Source organism: Botryllus schlosseri, chromosome 13 (genome assembly GCF_051294905.1).
Source record: "Botryllus schlosseri isolate E-star chromosome 13, Bs_hap1, whole genome shotgun sequence".
In the NCBI taxonomy this organism is placed as follows: Eukaryota; Metazoa; Chordata; class Ascidiacea; order Stolidobranchia; family Styelidae; genus Botryllus; species Botryllus schlosseri.
In genome coordinates, this window is record NC_137248.1 from 1,781,492 (window position 1) to 1,803,187 (window position 21,696).

General features: G+C 40.4%; 2 protein-coding genes across 2 annotated transcripts in view; one reads left to right on the plus strand and one right to left on the minus strand.

Moving 5' to 3' along the window:
- Positions 1 to 503: 503 nt before the first annotated feature.
- LOC145454222 (uncharacterized) lies at positions 504 to 3,190 on the minus strand. Its single transcript, XM_080332227.1, has 2 exons — positions 1,098 to 3,190; positions 504 to 677 (listed from the first exon to the last, which is right to left on the minus strand). Exons 1-2 carry the CDS (start codon positions 2,418 to 2,420, stop codon positions 504 to 506), a joined length of 1,497 nt encoding a protein of 498 aa, XP_080188353.1. The 5' UTR covers positions 2,421 to 3,190.
- Positions 3,191 to 17,434: 14,244 nt separating this feature from the next.
- LOC145454834 (ATP synthase F(0) complex subunit e, mitochondrial-like) overlaps positions 17,435 to 21,696 on the plus strand; it is an 88,650-nt gene continuing 84,388 nt past the window's right edge. The window contains exon 1 of the mRNA XM_080332828.1: positions 17,435 to 17,439. The gene's annotated coding sequence lies outside the window, so the exon portion shown is untranslated. The remainder of the gene's footprint in view (positions 17,440 to 21,696) is intronic.

The window sequence follows — 21,696 nt, forward strand, 5'->3', positions numbered from 1 at the left end:
CTGTATGCAGTCTGGAATTGAATACATGAGCCATAAAACCCATTACATAAAATTTATTCACTGCTAATTTCGTGGAAATGATTGTGTCGTTCTATTAGTTTATTTCAATTTTATTAAAATAATTACAAAATGAGCGGTCTGGAGGACACGACATTTCGAACAAAATTGGGAGGCGATACCGGGTATTTTCCCACAAACACACATTTAAATACATCAATCCATAGAAATACATAAACGCGTCAAAATACACAGTCATGGGTCTTTAATCTACTCTTACCTATCTAGGCCTACAACAATCCTGGAATTAATATTCCGACAGATCCCTGCTCACAAATATCGCATTGAGGATTTTTTACACCAGTTTGATCGTCTCTTAAAGTGTAACGTTCAAGTCTATTCTCCAGAAACGCCACCTCCATGGTTTTTGACACTAGCATGTATATTAATGCGTGTCCAGAGACAATGTTATCCCTACGAGTAAATTCATTTCAACAAACATCACATCAAACTTCTTTCACACAAACATCACACATATGATCATTGATTTCATCGTAATAAAGGATTTTTCTACCAGTATGCATATCAATATGACGCTTCAAGTGAGATTTATTAGTGAACTCTTTTCCACCAACATCACATCTATGGCTTTTAACACCAGCATGCCTATTTAGATGATCCTTTAGGTTACTCTTGTCAGTAAATTCTTTCCCATAAATACCGCATTTATGGTTTTTTATACCAGCATGCACATCAAGATGACACTTCAAGCGACATTTCTTAGTGAAATCTTTTCCACAAACATCACATACATGGCTTTAAATACTAGCATGCCAATTTAGATGAGACTTTAGGTAACGATTGGTAGTAAATTCTTTCCCACAAATATCACATTTATGGTTTTTTAAACCAGAATGCATATCAAGATGACACTTCAAGTAAGATTTTAGAGTGAACTCTTTCCCGCAAATATCACATTGATGGCTTTTTATACCAGCATGTATGTCAAGATGACACTTCAAGTTAGATTTAATAGTGAACTCTTTTCCACAAACATCACATTTGTGGGTTTTATTACCAGCATGTACATTTAGATGAACCTTTAGGTTGTTCTTGTAAGTAAATTCTTCCCCACAAACATCACATTGATGAGTTTTTAAACCAGCATGCAGAGCCATGTGTCTGTTGAGGTAACTCTTATTCTTGAATGCCTTTGCACAAATGTCACATTTATGATTCTTTACACCAGTATGAGTATCAGAATGAATCTCCAGGTGAACCTTTTGAATGAATTCTTTCCCACAAACATCACATTCGTAGCTTTTCATTCCAGCATGCATAGTCATGTGTCTCTTGAGGTTACCCGCCTGCGTAAATTCTTTCGCGCAAATCTCACATTTATGATTCTTGATAATATCATGAGTATCGAGATGCTTCTTCAAGAGCGATTTTAAAGTAAATCCCTTCCCACAAACTTCACACTCGTGGCTTTTGAGACCATTATGCATATGCATAGCCATGTGCGTGTTGAAGTTACTCTTTTGAATGAATTTATTCCCACATACATGGCATTCATGTTTCTTGGCACTGGCATGAGTATAAAGGTGCATCTTCAAGTAAGATCTTAAAGTGAAGTCTTTTCCACAGATATCGCATTTGTGACTTTTGACACTGGTATGCAGAGCCATGTGTGTGTTGAGGTTACACTTTTGCACGAATTCTTTCCCACAAACATCACATTTATGGTTTTCGACACCCGCATGTATTTTCATGTGAGTCACAAGATTTCCCTTGTCCATGAATTCTTTTCCACAAACATCACATTTATTATTCTTTACACCAGTATGAGTATCAGAATGAATCTTCAGGTGAACCTTTTGAATAAATTCTTTCCCACAAACATCACATCTGTAGCTTTTCATCCCAGAATGCATAGTGATGTGTCTGTTGAGGTTACCCGATTGAGTAAATTCTTTCCCACAAATCTCACATTCGTAGCTTTTGACACGGGCATGCATATCCATGTGTACTTTGAGGTTACTCTTTAGCGTGAATTCTTTCCCACAAACATCACATTTATGATTCCTAACACCAGCATGTCGATTCATGTGAGTCCCGAGGTTACCCTTTTGAGTAAATTTTTTTCCACATACAGCACATTGATGAGCTTTTATACCAGCATGCATATCAAGATGCTTGTTCAAGTCAGATTTCCTAATACATTCCATACCACAAACATCACAGCTATGATTCTTCCGATTCTTTCGTTGACCCTTCTGAGCAAATACTTTCCCATGATCATCAAATTTCGGAATTTTGACAGTAGCATGAGTAGCAAGATGACTCTTCAATTGAGATTTTACTGTAAATTCCATACCACAGACATCACATGCACGACTTTTTATACCAGCTTGTATAGCCATATGAATATTGAATCTGAAATTTTCAGTTATTTTTTACTCTACAGATTTCGCATTGGTGATATCTTAAACCTTCTATTGGCACAGAACTTGCAACTCCATGCTAGACACTTTTGAGAATGATTCTGCTTTCAGCTCGATACAGGTTCTTTGGGGCAGCGCAGGCAACAAGCAAGTTCAATTCAATGTTGAAGTCCAAACCTTTGATTTTGGATTTGGCGATATAAGACCTAACAATATTTGATATCATGAAAGACTGGATTAAAAACGCACCATTAAGTATCAGTATCCCAATATTTTCAACGTAGGAATTACGAACAGTATGAAAATATTTGATGTCAACCTGATTGAGACGCCCACATACATAAACATGCACAGAAGCGCCTGTAATCGCAATTAAATGAGTAGGATGACAATCGTTGGCTATTGTCCGCTTTTAGGGGTTGATACGATTTGGGCTATTAACGAATCTTACTGTGGCAATTTCTCTGTCTGCACATGTCTTAGGTGACTGGTTCCAGTTTTTGGGAAGGCTGCGTATTTTGCGACACCTTGTCAATATTTGCAGTTGCAAAAAGAACGTCCATTGGTCCTGCAGGGAGCAGTTGAGTTGTCGCAAAAATTAAAATGATCATCACTGTGTCGTAACACAGACCGCAGAAACCTAAAATTTTTCAAAATGGGTGGCAACAGGACCAATCCCTGGTAGACTGATTCAGTGATCTTTGGTTGTTTGTTCGGTAGAACTCTGCTAACAATTGAGCGGTTGATGACGTGTTGCTAACGATTGAGCGGTTGATGACGTGTTACGGTTACGGGTAACTGGTACCAAGTAAGATTACACGGATGTGCTCTAAATTCAATTTGTTACCCAAACATATCTTCAATGCTCTATATTACGAGGCTCGTATATGAACATACAAGATATGACGATTCTAAAATATTGGTTCTCAACGTTTTCTAAATCGTGGAAAACTTGAAAGCAATCTGCAATCCAAATTTTTACTGAGCCATAAAAACAAAATTCTACCACGGACCACGGTATACATATAATGCATTACTATGGATTGATGTTGTTCAAAATGAACTGTGCATCAACAAAGTGTTCAAAGAACAAAACCATTAAAATATGATTTGCACACAAAACAAAAATATTATAATGAATATTCATTGCAAATGCGCTGATCCCTCCTAGATACAAGTTCAGCAATGCGAGAAAGTGTCGTCAAATTGTTCGGTCGAAACCCAAGCATGATACCAATTGCTTGACAGCAAATGATCCTATAAATATTGAGATGGAATAGGCATTTCAGACTGGGTTTTGATTTCGAATCCCAACCTCCCCAGGGTACGCCAATGTACATGACATAGCACCACAAGAGTCATAATTAGATTACTGATCGGTCCTAAATGTCTGCAACCAGAGATGGCCAAGACGGACGTGTAATCACAAATCATACGTAAGAGTTGAGAGTGCGTCTTGACCTCCATGGAGCTCCTGAGACTGCCCCGGGGAACCCATGGATCACCGGTTAAGAACTACTGCAATAAATATAGGAGATACAATCAGCATTTCAAAAGGACGGGGTTTCAATTTCAATCTCCCCCTACCCGGCATACAGTACTGCACACGTCCTGAAACCACGGCAGTCACAATTCAGCAACTGACCGCGCCTAATCGCCGGCAACTAATAATGGTATCTCATAAATAGGGCGATTTTTTTGACATGTCAAAAAAAGTCAAAATTAGGTCAAAAAATGTAACGCTAGGTCAAAAAATGTCAAAATTGTTTACAAAGTTCAAAGATTTTTGCAACCTGGCGACCTGCATTTCGTTTGTATCGTAGATTTTGGACTGTCGATGTACTTATCATTTGACATGTTACACCTTGTAGCCTACTTTATTGGCCTACCGCTGTAAACGGCCCATTGTCTGCCCAATGTGAATCATAAATATTCAAATGAAACAAATAGGTTGACATGGTGTTATGCTGAACATACAGCAATATCCTAACTGAAGCAAGACTGTGTGGGCATCGCATTGTTCTTATATCAAGAAGCGCATGATGAAAAATTGTGATGTAGTGTACACACCATTGCCAGAATGAAGCAACAAGGTTTGTCACCAGCAGTGTACGCACAACTTCAGTGTTGTCAGCCAACAACTGCTGCTGTTGAACGTTCTTTATTCATTCTTGGCAAGCTCCTTAGTAAGTACAGACACTTTCTACCCGAGAATGTAAGAAAGTATTCTTCGTTGTACTACAAAATTTTTCAATTATTTTTTACCATAATGCATACTGTAACTAATGGAATTCTTCATAGGGCCAGATTTCGTTGAAGTTTTTACATGTAAAAATTTGTCAGTTTTTGAGGCAAAAAAGTTTTCTTCAGGTCAAATTACGGGCTGAATCGGATTGAACGGTGAACGCAATGACTTGGACTCGGATTCTAGTTATGACACTATGACTCGTACTCGACCCTCTACCAACTGACTTGGACTTGACTCGGTAGTAAATTGAAAATGACTCGACATGACTCGAGTAAAACCTATATAAGTGAGATTGACTTGCGACTCGGAACCTTGTGACTTGGTTACAATGCTGACATAAAGTGCCCAAAGTTGAGTTCCATACTTGAGAAAATGACTCGACCCGGGTCAAGTCATCACAACCGTGATGATTTTTCTCTCTGTCATCATTGAGCGGCTTGCCATAAAGCCGCAGGCAGATAGCATTTTATTATCAAGCCCGGATTGCGGCTTGTATCAAGGTGTCTTTTCACCAATAAATTACGGATGACGGGAACTTTTGTCACGTGGCAGCCGATTTAAACATAGTATTGCCATTTAGAGCAGTGGTTCTCAACCTTTTTGTCTTCGCGGACCCCTTTTATACCGTGAGGGACCTCGCGGACCCCCTCAAGTTTCAGTTCAAATTTAGCTTAATTATCGTGCTACCGCTATCTGTCTTGTGCGAATATAAATTCTAAGATAGTGATAAACAGCAACAAAATGACCGTTCTTGAAAACAATATCATACTATATGTAGAAATATGGATAGACTTTTATCATTTCGAAGGTAATTCTGCAGCTGTATTTGTTATTTCTTGAAAGATGCGGTCGTGTCTTGAAAATTCACGCGTTCGATTTGATATGAACAAGTGCCGAAAATCCATTTCCACAAAGGTAGCTAGCGGCGAATGTATTATGAACGCCTGATGCTTCCAACGACACCTTTGAGCGATAAGTGCACACTGAGTTTAGTTTTCTGGAATAATGTGCGAAAAAGTCGTTATTCACACAAGCGAAAACGACAATGCCGGACCGTTATATGAAGTTTACATGGATAATAATATATTATTTACACAAAAAATGAGTACATGGTCGCGGTGCTGTATCATTTCTGACTCAAAAGGTTCCCGGAATCTAGATGAACCTGAATCGTTATTTAATAAGAATACACCAAATTCAAAAGTCAGCGTTTACAGTTTAATCTCCTGTATTCTTCACAATGCATACACACGGCTAACGTTGGATTACGACTTAAGCCAATGGAGCATAGAAATGAGTGAACTTGTATCGTCGTTACCGCCTCTGTTTTATCAGCGGTTCATACGTGTATTCAACTGCAATCTCTATAATTCAATCAGCCAATCATCTTCACCAATTCCATTGTTCGCGAATAATGGTGTTGCTACTTGCTAGAACAGAGCCCCTACGATCCGTGATACAATTGCAATATACTGTTATCTATATATGCTTGGTGATAAGGTGTTCAAGTGAAAAGCAAAGCGTGCGGCCCGCGAGCATTTGGAACAGAGGTCTCAAACTCAAATGTGCTCGCGGGCCAATGTCCTGCTTTTTGATGACGCCGCGGGTCGCAGCACCAATAATAGGGGAATTCAATGTACTTTCAAGTAGGCCTTATATTTGACGGGACCTTGCAGACGCACATTCCACACGCATCGTGAAAATGTGATTTACTATTGTGAATACACGCCTGGCACGACAAAAATCACATTTTTAAATATTTGAATGAGATTGTTGCTGTACTAGGCATAGTTTGTCAAAATATTTAGTTGTAGACCCCATGCGACAGTACAAATGCATCAGGACATCGTAAAAGCTGTTGCGTTATAATTTTGCAGCTAGTGGACATTTGACGTGCCACAATTATAGGTAGAATTTAAGAATTTTACAAAGATTGATCTGATATCAGAGCATCGGAACAGTACAGCCTAATCCGGGTTTCAGGCATAGGCCTACTCCTGATGGGCTATATTGATCATGATATTACCAAAGTCAAATATAATCAGCGTTAGATTTACCTTCGAAATGGAACAGATCAATAACAACTTGAACATAATGAATACTGTGCCGTAGCAGTAGAAATGTGCAAGCGCCGAAGAATCCATTGGTGTTACAGCTGTGAAGCATAGGCTACGACTACTTAATACTCGCCACATTTAATTGGCGATAATAACATCTAAAAGATAGCCAATATGACACAGAATGTAACCAACTATACATCAAACGGGCAACACAATGTCAATGGCGGTTGCCATACCGACCTGCGTAGATATCTAAATAAGCTACGCAACGCAAGCTACGAACTTTTGATATTTTGCTGTTTCTCATACCAGTTTGATAGTTTGTTGCGTCCGTGGTTATACCAAGTCACGGCATTCTAAGTCACAAAAGTTCTTCTCCGATTGTAACGTTTGGCGCGACGAGTACGAGTTCGAGTAATTCTACAGAAGGTCGCGGCCAAGTCCAAATCACAATTTTCAGTCACGAATCATCAACGGGTCATGTTTTATCATCATGAGCAAGTAATGTCACGTAATTGTTGATCTTCCACTGCGTGGTAACTTTTGAAAGTGATGCAATAATGAAGTTTGATGAGTAGTTTCAGGCTTCTGGAGTAGTTTCAGAGCGAATTTTAAGTTCTCAAATTAAAAAAGAGATTGGTAGTTGAATATTGTCGAATACAGCAAAAAGCAAAATGCCGTCGCGGGCCGCACAAAATGGTCTCGGGGGCCGCGTGTTTGAGACCTCTGATTTGGAATTTTTGAATCCGGCCCGATACGTAATTTGAGGTCGACAAATGGCACATGAATGGACACAAAAAAGCTCAAATCAACGGGAAGTAGACACAGAAACCGGTTTTCCGAGCACCTACTCAGCTTAAATTACTTTCTATTACATTCAATTAACCAGCGATCACAGATAGGTGAAAAATTTCCCGTTTATATGTCTAATTTTTCGAATCCGTAAATATGGGGGGGGGGGGGTGGGCGAAAATTTGTCTCGAGTTTGATGAGGGGGAAATGACAAATGAGTCGAAAAAGGTTGGTAACCACTGGTCTAGACCCACACCCAGTCTATAATGTTTGTGTGTGAAAATCACACTGAAGTCAAACAATCATCCATGAATACAGCTCACAAAACTGACAGCTATATTATATTTCCATTTGGCTTCTAAAAAGGACCAGCTTGCATTTGACAATGCATTTGTTCAAATTCATGATAGAAAATAATGTTTATCCAAGTTATACGAAGATAGCCGGAGTAGTCCTGGCGTACAAAGCTTGAGATAATACTAGTCTTTCTAGCTACCGTCTTAGATACCCTGGATATGGGGCTGGAAAACTAACGCATATTCGAAAATATGATTCTTTCCCGCCTGTCTATCCTCGGGGCCTCCAAGATGTAAGCACTAAGTAGGCGAACACTAAACGGCAGACCGCGGAACAGGCAGAAGATGCAAATTGCAATGCTAAACACTGGACCGAAAGGAACAGCAGACAGCTGACAGAAATGGCGCAACCTGCTCCCTAGAGATGTAGGCTACAGATCATGGTTTTTCGGGATGCGGATCCAACCCACTGAGCTATATAAATCCAATTATGTTCCATAGAATGAAATACCAATCCATAGAAAATTGCTAATAAACCATACCCGGAACGATACGGCTGATCTCATCTGTACCCTTACGTACCAATAGGCCATTTGCAGGACTTCGATCACGTGACTAGATACGCATAGCAACCACAAATTGGTTAGCAAGCTACTTTCTCGCGCACCTGCTTCAGTGCTAAATATCGCATACTGTACTGTTGATTTCTGGTTGTAAACGTTTCAGAAATTTGTTGTGGAAGTCATCAGAGATTCACCTATGCTAGACGTCAGTCCTGTACAAAGCATTTCGAATGACATCGTCAGAATTACACAGAAATCCCTCGGTAACGTAGTCGTATTACGGTACTCAACTCTGATCATATGTACATAAATTTTGGCATTTGAAGTAGAGCGATTGGTTTATATTCTGGTAAGAGTATTTGTTAGTTCAAGTAGTACTATATGTATGTTGTGGAGCCTGATTTTGGATGGAAGATATGACTGAAGCAGCTGGGACCCGCGAGGATCAGGATTTACTGTCTGCTCTGCTGTCGTGCTGACATAAAACAATGTCGCTGAACACATCGGAAGTATCTTTTGGGAAAACCTGGCATCAAGACTAAACAAAGCAGTGCACTTCATTGTTGCCTTGTACAATGCTGATTTTATTAGCACTACTTGATTGACTACGTGATATTTAATGCAGCATTAAGTTAGTTGTGGATAGTATACTATAGCCTACTATAGTTGTATTGTATAGTTGTAGTTGGTAATCATTGATTGCAGTATTTTGATGATTGATATCGTTTGCAATATATATAGGATACCGCTATTTGTAAGCCTGAAGAGACAATTGATTAATGACTGCCAGTATGTTGATGTGTTAGGAATTCATGCAACATGCTACATACAATATATATATTAAACATCCTATGCTATTGTATGGCTTCTCAGTTAAACAATTCAAACTATGTATAACTCTATACCTATATTATATATACCTAAGTTATTGATCATTCTGTCATTCTGCCAAGTGCCACTACCCGAAGAAAAATGATCATCAGCAGCTCCAACTGATGATGCAACAAACTGTCTGGATTACTTGATTGATTGCCTGGATTGGATTACCTTACTGTTTGGCACATTGCAAATATCTTGAGTTTCAAGACATGGCTTTACCACATGTATATGAATTAATGATCTGATGGATTATCCCAGGAGAGCCGAACATAGGCAACTAAGAAATTGATGATGCCCTCGTAAAAAATTCAGCCTGTAGCCAATTATGATCACCACATAAAATTTGGTCATGCGGTAAAAGGCAGTGTGGTATCATGCCGACAGAAATGTCAGCAGATGATCTGACCACTGACTAACTGTCCTGAACTTCTTTCCCGATGCTGATGTCTGCTTTGAAAATAATGTTTCATTTGCGTACAGCAAGATAAGCGCTCTTCTGTATATGCCATGAATCTGTCTAGACAAGTGGCTATGGAGGCAAAGAAAAAGACATGGGCATAAAGTGTCGGCAGTTATTGAACTTGATAAGGTTGACATGCATTCTTCAACTATTTTTTATGCTCTGGGTGTCGAATGCAAAACAAAAATAAATAAATAGCACTTCTTTCCAAGTATATTTGTAAATTCAATGAATCAAAGAATATCATTTGTTCAGAATACTACGAAGTCAATGCAAAAGAAACAATGTTCGTCGTCTTTAGACGATGTTTCTGAGTTGGTTGAACCAATATACAGAGGAGGTCAGCAGCGAAGTACTATTTTACCTGAGTACTCACATCATTATGAGTTTAGGCTACTCGTACTTCTACTTGACACTATTTAGGCAGTACCCTTTTGTCAGACTTGAGATCTTGTCACCTAGAAAGTAGCTTTGGCGCATGATTGACTCCCGTTCAAGCGTGAGGTTGTCATAACAACTGGGCATAATAGCCCCGCAGTACCACGGTAACTACATCAATTTTTGAAAATTGCACCTATTTTACTCTTTTGCGTTGATCAAGAAGATGCACCGTGCAATGTTAACAGTTGTCACCTGGCATAAATTTCTAAAACTAAGCAACCCTCAACCAAATTTACTTCATGTAACGAATTTCTTGACTACTTTTCAGAAATTCATTTCTACTTCCACTTGAAGTACTTTCAACCTGTCTTGGAAGTAATTAGTTCTACTTGTACTAGAGTATAAATTACGGAGTTACTTCTACTTCTACTCGGTTCCCAACAATGACTACGTTGACCACCTCTGGGTATAGGATGACCGATCTTGTCACTGCGGTTGAGCTTCTATAAGATTTATTTGATAGTTACTTCTCTTAGTTCCCTAAATAGCGCACATGTGAAATCAACTATTTGTCAAAATCGTGTGTGATTTTCCAAATCCACTTCCATCGCAGTTGCAAGAAGTGCTAATAAAATCAGCATTGTATAAGGCAACAATGAAGTGCACTGCTTTGTTTAGTCTTGATATCAGGTTCTCCCAAAAGATAATTCCGATGTGTTCAGCGACATTGTTTTATGTCAGCACGACAGCAGAGCAGACAGTAAATCCTGATCCTTGCGGGTCCCAGCTGCTTCAGTCATATCTTCCATCCAAAATCAAGCTCCACAACAGACATATAGTACTGCTTGAACTAACAAATACTCTTACCAGAATATAAACCAATCGCTCTACTTCAAATGCCAGAATGTAGTACATATGATCAGAGTTGAGTACCGTAATACGACTACGTTACCGAGGGATTTCTGCGTAATTCTGACGATGTCATTCGAAATGCTTTGTACAGGACTGACGTCTAGCATAGGTGAATCTCTGATGACTTCCACAACAAATTTCTGAAACGTTTATATACAACCAGAAATCAACAGTACAGTATGCGATATTTAGCACTGAAGCAGGTGCGCGAGAAAGTAGCTTGCTAACCAATTTGTGGTTGCTATGCGTATCTAATCACGTGATCGAAGTCCTGCAAATCATACTGCGTTTCCATGCACGGCCGATGGGCCCATTTTCGAGAGATTCGGCCGACGAACGAGAGAATTTTGTTGCGCATTTACAGATTGCACACCCACGTCGGCCGACTCGTCGGCCATCGAGTGAATCTTGGACTAGCGAATTGGTATTTGCTACTTACAATACACTTTTCGTGCCAAATTAACTATGGCTGCACTCCGGGCGGATCTTGGACGCCTTGAAAAACCCGGAATTTAATTACCATTGCAGTGGAATTTAGTAGTACCGGTACTGCTACGTATTACCCGCAGGCTACCGAAATCTTCGCGATCTTATTACATACGCTGCTGCCACAATTCGAGGATTTGTGTTCTGGTGCATGGGTACAATACAAACTATACCGTTTGACCACAAACTAGGTGAACTTATTCACATTCCCTTTGTAAGCAAATCATCAACAGGACACTGGAAGTTCATGTCTGAATCATGACGACGAAACAGTAGTACCGGTAGACTACTGGACAAGTTACTATTCTGCGCTCGAAATTATTGGACCACGATATCCCATATCCATATCCCCCACATACTAAGATATGCCACCAATTTTCATCTTTTTTTCCATTTTATTTTATCTTCTGTTAGTTTTAAGCAATTGGTTCATCATGACCATTTTACATGTTGGATGGATTTAGGCCTACGTGTTCAAGGTCAAAGCGTGTTGTTCGACTGAATGACCGCTACAAATCATCTCGGCTCATTCCTACCGAGTCATTTATCGCAATCTAGTGATTATTATGAAAATATTACATAAAGTAAACCAAAAACGTCGTTGCGATCGCTTCGCCCACCTAGTTCGGCCAAGTCACGGTCGGATTACGCCTGGTCATGGAAACACGGCCGACATGTACAACGCATGCGTCATGGCCTTTCGGCCGACTGTCGGCCGAGCATGGAAACGAAGTAGATATATATACCATGATTGGAAACTACCGTGATCTCTGCGTTTCAGCAGAGTGTACTCAAAGGTGGTGTGGACACAGAAAAAAATTCTCTCGTTCACGCTTCACTTGGGTAGTCGAGATTGATATTTTCGATCCGTTTTCAGTACTGATTCAGTGCAAAAGTCGGTATTGGTATATGTCGGTTTTGACGGTGTTTCATATTGATATGGGTGACAAAATTTGGTATGGTATATCAGGATGATGTGATCTAATACTGGACCAAGTTTCAAGGTCCTCGCTTCATGATTAGGGCAGTAATTGCGTTACCGAAGTCAAGTATGCCTCCCAAATACGTATAGAACACCGTCAAAATTAACACATATCAATAGCGACTTTTGCGTAAAATCTGTTATCGGGTAGCCTATAGTTTCAGTCGAGCTCTCACCTACTGTCGACGTTGATGAGGCAATTACTACCCTAATCATAGAGTGACAGCCTTGTAACTTCGCACATCGTTAGCTGATATAATAACGATATAGGCCTACCCTACGAAGTCTTGTCTTCAAACTACGTATAGAATACCGTCAAAATCAAAACATATCAATAGCGAGTTTTGCGTAAAATCGGCTATGCGTATTGCGTAGTTCGCGCACACCTATACATAGTCGATTTGAATAAGGCAATTACTATATTAATCGTTGAGTGACAAACTTGAAACTTGGTACAATGTTCGATGATATCGTCAAGATATAACATACCAAATCATGTCACTCATCCCGGTATGAAACATCGTCAAAATCAACACATACCGATACCGGCGTTTGCGTTAAATCACTGTTTCAGACGGATCGACAATAACATACTAGTTACTAGACTTCGATAACGATATTACTGCCCTAATCATGAAGTGAGGACCCTGAAACTTTGCACAGTATTAGATAACATCATCTAAATATACCATACAAAATCTTGTCACCCATCTCGATATGAAACATCGTCAAAATCAACACATACCGATACCGGCGTTTGCGTTAAATCACTGTTTCAGATGGATCGACAATAACATACTAGTTACTAGACTTCGATAACGATATTACTGCCCTAATCATGAAGTGAGGACCTTGAAACTTGGCACAGTATTAGATAACATCATCTAAATATACTATACAAAATCTTGTCACCCATCTCGATATGAAACATCGTCAAAATCAACATATACCAATACCGGCTTTTGCACTGAATCAGTACTGAAAACGGATCGAAAATAATAATCTCGACTACCCAAGTGAAGCGTGAACGAGAGAATTTTTTTCTGTGTCCACACCACCTTTGAGTACACTCTGGTTTCAGCGTGTACCAGGTCACGCTTCATCGCATACACAGTTGTGCTGTAAACAAAAGCTTCCTCAGCAATACTTCTTTATGGAACTAGCAATGATATATGATACATTGGGTATATTTATCAGTGAAATACAACGTTAACGTGTTGAATAGTTTTAGAAACGCATTTCTTACTCGCGGCTGGGATTTTTTTCTGATTAAGCTAGCAGACTACTGCCATATAAACGCGGTCAAGTTAGGTTGAATTTCGCGCGTCATGCACGTATTGCAAATCCAATTCACACATTGACGACTCACGGTTATACGCAATCACAATGCAGTAGCCTTGTGACGGCCAACGCGGCGTACATTCACACAGCCGCGGACATTCAACCACTGTTTCAAGTGACACAACCTTCATTTCAAATTGAGGTGCCATTTTTCCATCATATTGGTACATCAATAACATCATATATAAATAAATATCAAGTGGAGGTAGTTTTTAGATAAGTAATTCTAGTTTTTCTGAGTACTCGGGTAGGTTTGCCTACTTCCTCGGGTAATTGCTGTGCTTCCATACCACTCACCAAACAACAGCATCACAACTTGGTTTTTGCCAGGGTTATCTAGATATCCCTGGGTTTTGAATGTATTTGAAAATAGCACCCACATATTCATTGGATGGTCATTTTGTGGTAGTCATAAAAGCTTCACCCTCCAATGTCAATTGTGACTATTTCCAACTAACTGCGTACGTCACAGATTTCTATTTTCGCGACTTCTATTTGAACCTGAGTAAATCATTGCAGCAATACTTCAGTAGCAACGCTGTATACATCAATCTTCTATGACAAAACGTCGCTTATCCATGATCATTCCACAAAATCCAGGTCGACTTTTCAGGATCCCATCATGTTATGCTAAGTAATGAGGAATGATAAAACAAGATACATATACTTCACAGATGTAACATTTACGAATGCAGTATTGAATTTTCAAATCCCTAATTCATGCGTATATATACGAAATGATGCATGCATTTGAAAAACAAACATTAATATGCAACAGAACAGAAATAGATCGATGCAAAAGTAACAATGTGGACAACAAAAACAGTTTATGTGTGATCTTTTAAGCAATAACAGTGCTAGATATCAATTTTTGTCATCTTCAACTAGGGAAAATTTTCTTCCAAAATGCAATAGTACACTCGCTTTCGTTAGCTCAAAAGTGGCCAATTACGACCTGAATGATGCCTTATCTACTCGTGATGAAATATCCTGCCTTGTTTAGATGTTAGCTTGCTCTTGCCCGAATCATTAGGCCCATTTACATGACGCTTTAAGTCAGCTTCGAAGCTGACTCGTCGATCCGACTCTCTCGTATTCGATGAAGAGAGAAAGGCAAACTGCCTCAAGTCGACTCGAGCCTCAAGCTGTCGGGTAATGTGGTTTACGATCGGCTTGAGTATTCGGCCATCGGCGTCCCGCGATTTTCGTTCGACGGCGCTGGCTTTTGCCGCGCGGGCTCTTGGCATCGTAATTCATGTTTTTCATCTGTTGTTGAGAAATTGGCCAAACATGGCAAGGAAAAGTGGGGTTACTTTGTAAGTGTAACCGTGGTCTTTTATGACAGTTTTATTAGCGATTCCCTATGAGTTCTTTGATATTTGGCTGCGACGCTTCGATCTGTAGTAGCCTAGTTGCTGTCATCAGCTACATAAAATGGCAGACAATGTAAAACGTTACATCTGTATTTCTGCTTCTCAGACTACAGTTCGGAAGATATGTGGATGGTACCGGTACTACAATTCGACTACGACGACATGCATAGTGAACTGTGCAGTGTGCTACATCGATACGGGAATACATGAACGATTGCTGCATTTCGTACATACTGTTCCACTGGCTAAACTAATGCGAGCGCGCGTGTGATGGGACGGAGCTGGTGTCTCTCCCGGGAGGATGATATTGAGATTTGTGACTCTCCTGGTGATGATAAAGCGCAGCGGTGTTGAGATTATTGTTTTTAGTTCTGGGTTCTGGGTTATACTGTTCTGCTGATATGATGCGGCCGTGGGGGTGTTCACGATTTTCAACTTGCTCTTTTGATATTGTTTGTTTTGAGATTGTATTCATGGTGCTGAAATTGGCACTTCCCAAAGTTTAATTGGTGTGTTGTAGCAGTTTAGTAGTAGTGCTCTTTGTAACCGTTTTTATAGACATTCTTGGTATTGTAAACTTCCTATTTGGTATATCATGCCGACAAGATGCTTCAATAAAGTCTCTGCGGTAGTTGCTGTATCGTGACTCTTGAGTCACCGGGTAGTCTGTTACAGAGGAGCGGCCGAACAACTAGAGAGCACATGGGAATTGCAAGTGGGTCACTTGAGTGTTAATGACCTTATTTTAACCGCATCGAGAAGTGAAGCCTGAAATATCAAAACAGTCGTTACTCCCGCCTACTCCACGGCCCATCTTCGTTGACGCCGAAAAAGCTAGCTGATAACTTATACTTGTTTTTTTCCTCTACTATCATGATATGAACAAGATTATTTTCCTCTAAAAATATCGATATTATGAGTATCTCATCATCCTCGTTAATTTCGAGGATAAGAAACGTTTCAGCATAGTGTCCTATATGGTGTCGACACAAGCAAATCGCACGGTTCAATGAAATTGTATCACGTCACAGTTTCCATTTGGCTACAGGCAATTTGACGGTGATTTTTGACCGGCTTGACGAGCATTAAATTTGATGAATCTGGTATCAATCGAAAGCTGACTCTGCACTGATTACGAAAATATAAATTTTATTCCGGTCGCGGCCCTGGAACCCCCACAATCTGCCCCCAATTATTCATTGTCGAGTAGATTGGCAGTGTGACGCAACAATGCTGTCTGGCGAAACGAGAGACTAGCTCAAGAGCAAGGATGCGGCCGAGCGGCGAGAGTGGGATCAGCTGACGTCGCGGCAATAGCGATGTGCAACCGCGCCACAGAGAAACGCTGCGCTGTCGATACTTTTTCTATGCGTTTCGGTACAAGCTAGCACACACCAGCCTATCCTTGACTTGTAAGGGTAGAACTGGGTCCACAGAATGTATAAGGGCCCTACCAATTTTCGCGCAATATCCTTCAGCTGATAAAGATATGTAGGCTACGTCTAAGTAGTCTACATTGGATATGTCAGATTATTATGATCTCCATTGCCTTAGCCCGCTTGTTGCGTAGGGCTCCAGAGACACGTCGCGCTGTTGATGGCGGGTGTCGATACTTACTATAGTCGCTTTTATGGTTAAGTGTGAGCAAGGAGCATTGAGCATGAGCATACATTTCAAGCGTTTATTTGATCCGTATGGGTAGGACTTGGTCCGCGAATGCAGCAGGTAAAATGTTGATTGTTGAATAAAGTTTAACAGCAGGAGTGTCGAATTAAACTGGTATCGCTGTCCGGATTCAATCCGTTACTAGAAAGCTTGCGGGCCATACCTGCCAAATGATTCCAAAATGTTACCACCAAATTCATCCCTTTGTTTTTCACTGGGATATATCTGATATCACTATAAACGTTGACGTTGGAATTTGGTTTAGCATTTTTCAATCACCAAATAGTTTTTTGAATGCCGGGGACCTTTTGCGTCAAAAGTAATACAGTGGTATCACAGATATTTGAATTATATTCATTCTGTAGCCTGTATATATATTCCTAATGTAACTTACGTAAAACGGATTTGCAGTATTTTTTTCGCATCTGTGAATAACTGAATGTCCATTGTCCATTCGGCCCAACAGAGTTTGCACTTTTTCGCCTTCTCGGAATTTGGCAAGGTCACCGACGTGGTGCTTATGGGGACTAGAGTGAAAACTCAACACTGTAGTTGTATTACTACAATATGATATATTTACATTATCTAAATTTGCTGTCTTGAGTGAATCTTATTACTTGAAGGTATATTTTTCTTACTAGAAATATCTCTAACAGCTGAAGGATTGCGCGAAAATTGGTAGGGACCAAATACATTCTGTGGACCCAGTTCTACCATTACAAGTCAAGGAAAGGCTGGTTTGTGCTCGCTTTTAGCGAAGCGCACAGAAAAAGTATCAACAGCGCCACGCATCTCTGGAGCCCTACGCAACAAGCGGGCTAAGGCAATCGATATCATAATAATCTGACATATCCAATGTAGACTACTTAGACGTAGCCTACATATCTCTATCAGCTGAAGGATATTGCGCGAAAATTGGTAGGGCCCTTATACATTCCGTGGACCCAGTTCTACCCTTACAAGTCAAGGAAAGGCTGGTGTGTGCTCGCTTGTACCGAAACGCATAGAAAAAGTATCAACAGCGCACTGAGCGCAGCGTTTCTCTGTGGCGCGGTTGCACATTGCTATTGCCGCGACGTCAGCTGATCCCACTCTCGCCGCTCGGCCGCATCCTTGCTCTTGTGCTAGTCTCTCGTTTCGCCAGACATCATTGTTGCGTCACACTGCCAATCTACTCGACAATGAATAATTTGGGGCAGATTGTGGGGGTTCCAGGGCCATGAGTGGAATAAAATTTATATTTTCGCAAGCAGTACAGCGTCAGCTTTCGATTGATACCCGATTCATCAAATTTAATGCAAGGCAAGTCGGTCAAAAGTCACCGTCAAATTGCCTGTAGCCAAATGGAAACTGTGACGTGATACAATTTCATTGAACCGTGCGATTTGCTTGTGTCGACACCATATAGGACACTATGGTTTCAGAGTACAACCAAACACACATTGTCGTTGTACCTTTGCCCACCAGACTTACTACGAATATAAATTTGTAAGGGGTAAAGCGCCACCGTACAGCTTCCTGAAGGATCATGTAAACAGGGCCCTTTTACGAGTCAGATCGGAGATGAGGCGTGACGTCACCGGAGACGACTAGAACGCCAAGTCGAGTTGAACATGTAACCAGGCCTAATGGTAGGAAGGGGAACATTTTCTGTAACTGTATATGATATCAAGGTTAAAAGAGCCAGGAGGAGATAACGATGAATTGAATACTAAAACCTTCAATATATGTCAGTATGTCCACACACGTTGGGGGAGGAACTGTAAGCATTTCCCCTGAGCCTACATATGACATTCCTTTAGTGCGTGATAATACCAGCATATTTTGAACTATAATTGTCACAGATGTGATTCCCTGGCAAACACATATTATTCCAGCAATAGTGGTTTTCCCGCATCAATCGATCCGATGGCAGTTCCAGACTGGGAACGAATTGCACATTTTTCAATATCCTTCAACTTGTTGTAGTATGCAGCCCGTTCTTACTTGCTCCCAGTTGGAGGCGGTGTCTGCGTGTTTCATACGAGCACTCTTTTCTGGTAAATTCAAGGTGGGAATTGTTCAATATACGCCCTGTCAACAAATACATTATAAGACATTAGATACGAAACTCGTTTTGTCAGTTTTGCCAGTCAACCATACCATTGGATCAAAATAAATAGTCATTATGGTAACAAGTAACTTCTCAACTAACACGTGTGTGTACAATGTACACATTTAGACAAATCTTGCCGGCTTTCCTGCGAGCTTCTTTCAGGCCCAATATCGTTTTTTTAACAATAATCTACACAGCACAAGAAGTCATGGATACGCAGTATTCCAAACATTTTCTGAATTTTGAACAACCCTAGTGTACATATAAAGTCTTTGCAAATATATTCCAGTGTAAGATTTTTACAGAGGGGTGTTATATTGCTTGAAAAATAACTTACATCAAACGGAACATCATGCTGACTACCGGACACCAGTATTATTGCTGCAATATTTCACTCATGCACTTTGTTCTTCGAAATGCCAATTTTCCTTTTCAAAGATGATTTAAGAGAAGCGAAGAGGTTCCATTCCCCTGACCCGGGAAAAAGTTATAAAGTAGCCTGGCTGCTTTCTATTAGAATGGGTCTCATCGACTTCTAAGGTTGGCCACCCACCAGCAACAAGATCACTCATATAAGTATCTGAATCAGTCATAATTTTTCAAGCTTTTTCCGCTCATATACAAATGCAAAAACATAAACAGCTAGTCAGTACCTGAACGTTGCGCATTGGCGGAAGTTTGATTAGACCTTAGTATGTAGTACTGTCTCACTATGCTCGCAAAACTTGTTTACAATCAACCAACAAACGAGAAAACAGTGAAATATCTGCCAGGAAAGGTGATAGCAGCACTCCACCACAGTCAACATTACTCAATGAAGTGTATGCAGTCAACCTTATCCGCGCACACGCTGATTTCGGCGGGAGTAAACCTTACAGCGTTAGGGGGCGTGGCAGTATAGATAACTAACCTACGGATAGATAGCCAACAGCCGTCGTCACGCTTGCTTGCTCGGAGGAAAATACTGCTCAGCAATCTGAACTCAACGTAATTGCCAATCCCATAGCTGACGACCCGAGCGCTCAAATTTAACAAAGTTGATCTTATTAGAAAGCTACTGTCGCACTGATTCCGAAAATATACATTATACTTTCATCAAGGCAAAAGAACCAGCCCGAAATAGCGTTCAAAGTCTGAAAATCGGCATTGTTCCAGACAATCGCATGGACGCACCACAATGACCATAACAATAACCCTTGCGTGTCCTCGATTGTTCAGAACAATGCCAATTTTCAGACTTTGAGGTGTATTTCGAGGCGGTTCCATTGCCCCGATCGGATTTGAATGTATATTTTCGGAATCAGTGCGACAGTAGCGTTCAAATAAGATCAACTTTATTCAATTTGAGCGCTCGGGTCGTCAGCTATGGGATTGGCAATTACGTTGAGTTCAGATTGCTGAGCAGTATTTTCCTCCGAGCAAGCAAGCGTGACGACGGCTGTTGGCTATCTATCCGTAGGTTAGTTATCTATAGTGGCAGTTTCCAATCATTGTATATATATCATTGTGCAAATGGCCTATTTATCGCCTTACTACTGTAAGCATCGAATTTTGCGAGTTGATGAACTATCGCTTCGAAGTATCAAAAGTTGTTCACAAATATTTTTCTAATAGTCTGCCTCCTGTGTTTGATGACTTTTTCATCCCTGCTAAAAATGTCCACTCCCATTACACGAGATCCTCGTCTAAAGAAAATATCTACTTACCCCCACCCAATAGCAACCTAACTAAGAGATCTATCGACTACTCGGGACCTATCATCTGGAATGCATTACCACCACATATCCGTGAATTGCCTTATAATAGATTCAAAAAAGCCCTACTTGATCACCTCTTGTCGTTACACTAACACTGTTGCCCTACCTCGCCCATACATTGCTTCATTGATCATTTGCTACCATTGTTTAATTTTTTTTTCTATTTTCCTTTCTTAACTAAACATTTTTTTACAGCCAGACTGTTCAGAGTCAAGTGTACCTGTTTGATGCTGGTGTGATCAGACCAGATGACCTTCACGGTCTTATCGATCATTCCTATCTAATACCGAATACTGTGCAGTGTGCACGCATATTTTCTGTACCACCATCACTGCCGTTTGTTATGTATTTTGGTTCGAAGAAAATAAAGACTCTCTCTCACCTGTTTCCGTATTGGTCGGACCTGACCTGTGGAACAGTATTACGCGGATATCCGACAGCTTGTCGATATCGACGAGCTTGTCCACATTCCAGTCGAAATACAAGCAATTTCTACTAAATGAATACTAGTCCGCCCCAATATTACCGCACCACGACCTGACCTATCAATCTCGCCTCCCGTGACACGACACCCCCATCTTTGTCGCTTGTTTTTTCATATTATCTTTTACTTTCGATTCAGTGTGCATTGCATACCTCCTCTTCACATCGCCCAGGCCAGTGGTTTCCAACCTTTTTCATCTCGTGGACCCCTTGGGCGAAATTTGAGATAAAGTTTCCCGCTAGGAAAAATCAACCTCATAATGTAAAAAGCTTATTGAGGCATGGTCCCTTTCGCCCTCTGACTAATATATATAGCACAAATGATTAGTTCGTCAATTTCCATTTAGGCAACATTGCACCAAGTTTAGGATGCGCAAGCGCTTTTTTCTCGCCCGGGTAGCCTAGCTGATCACCAAAAGTAAAACAAGGTCACTTGCGATATCTTTGACTTGAATCGATGACCTTGGAATGTTTTGTCACTA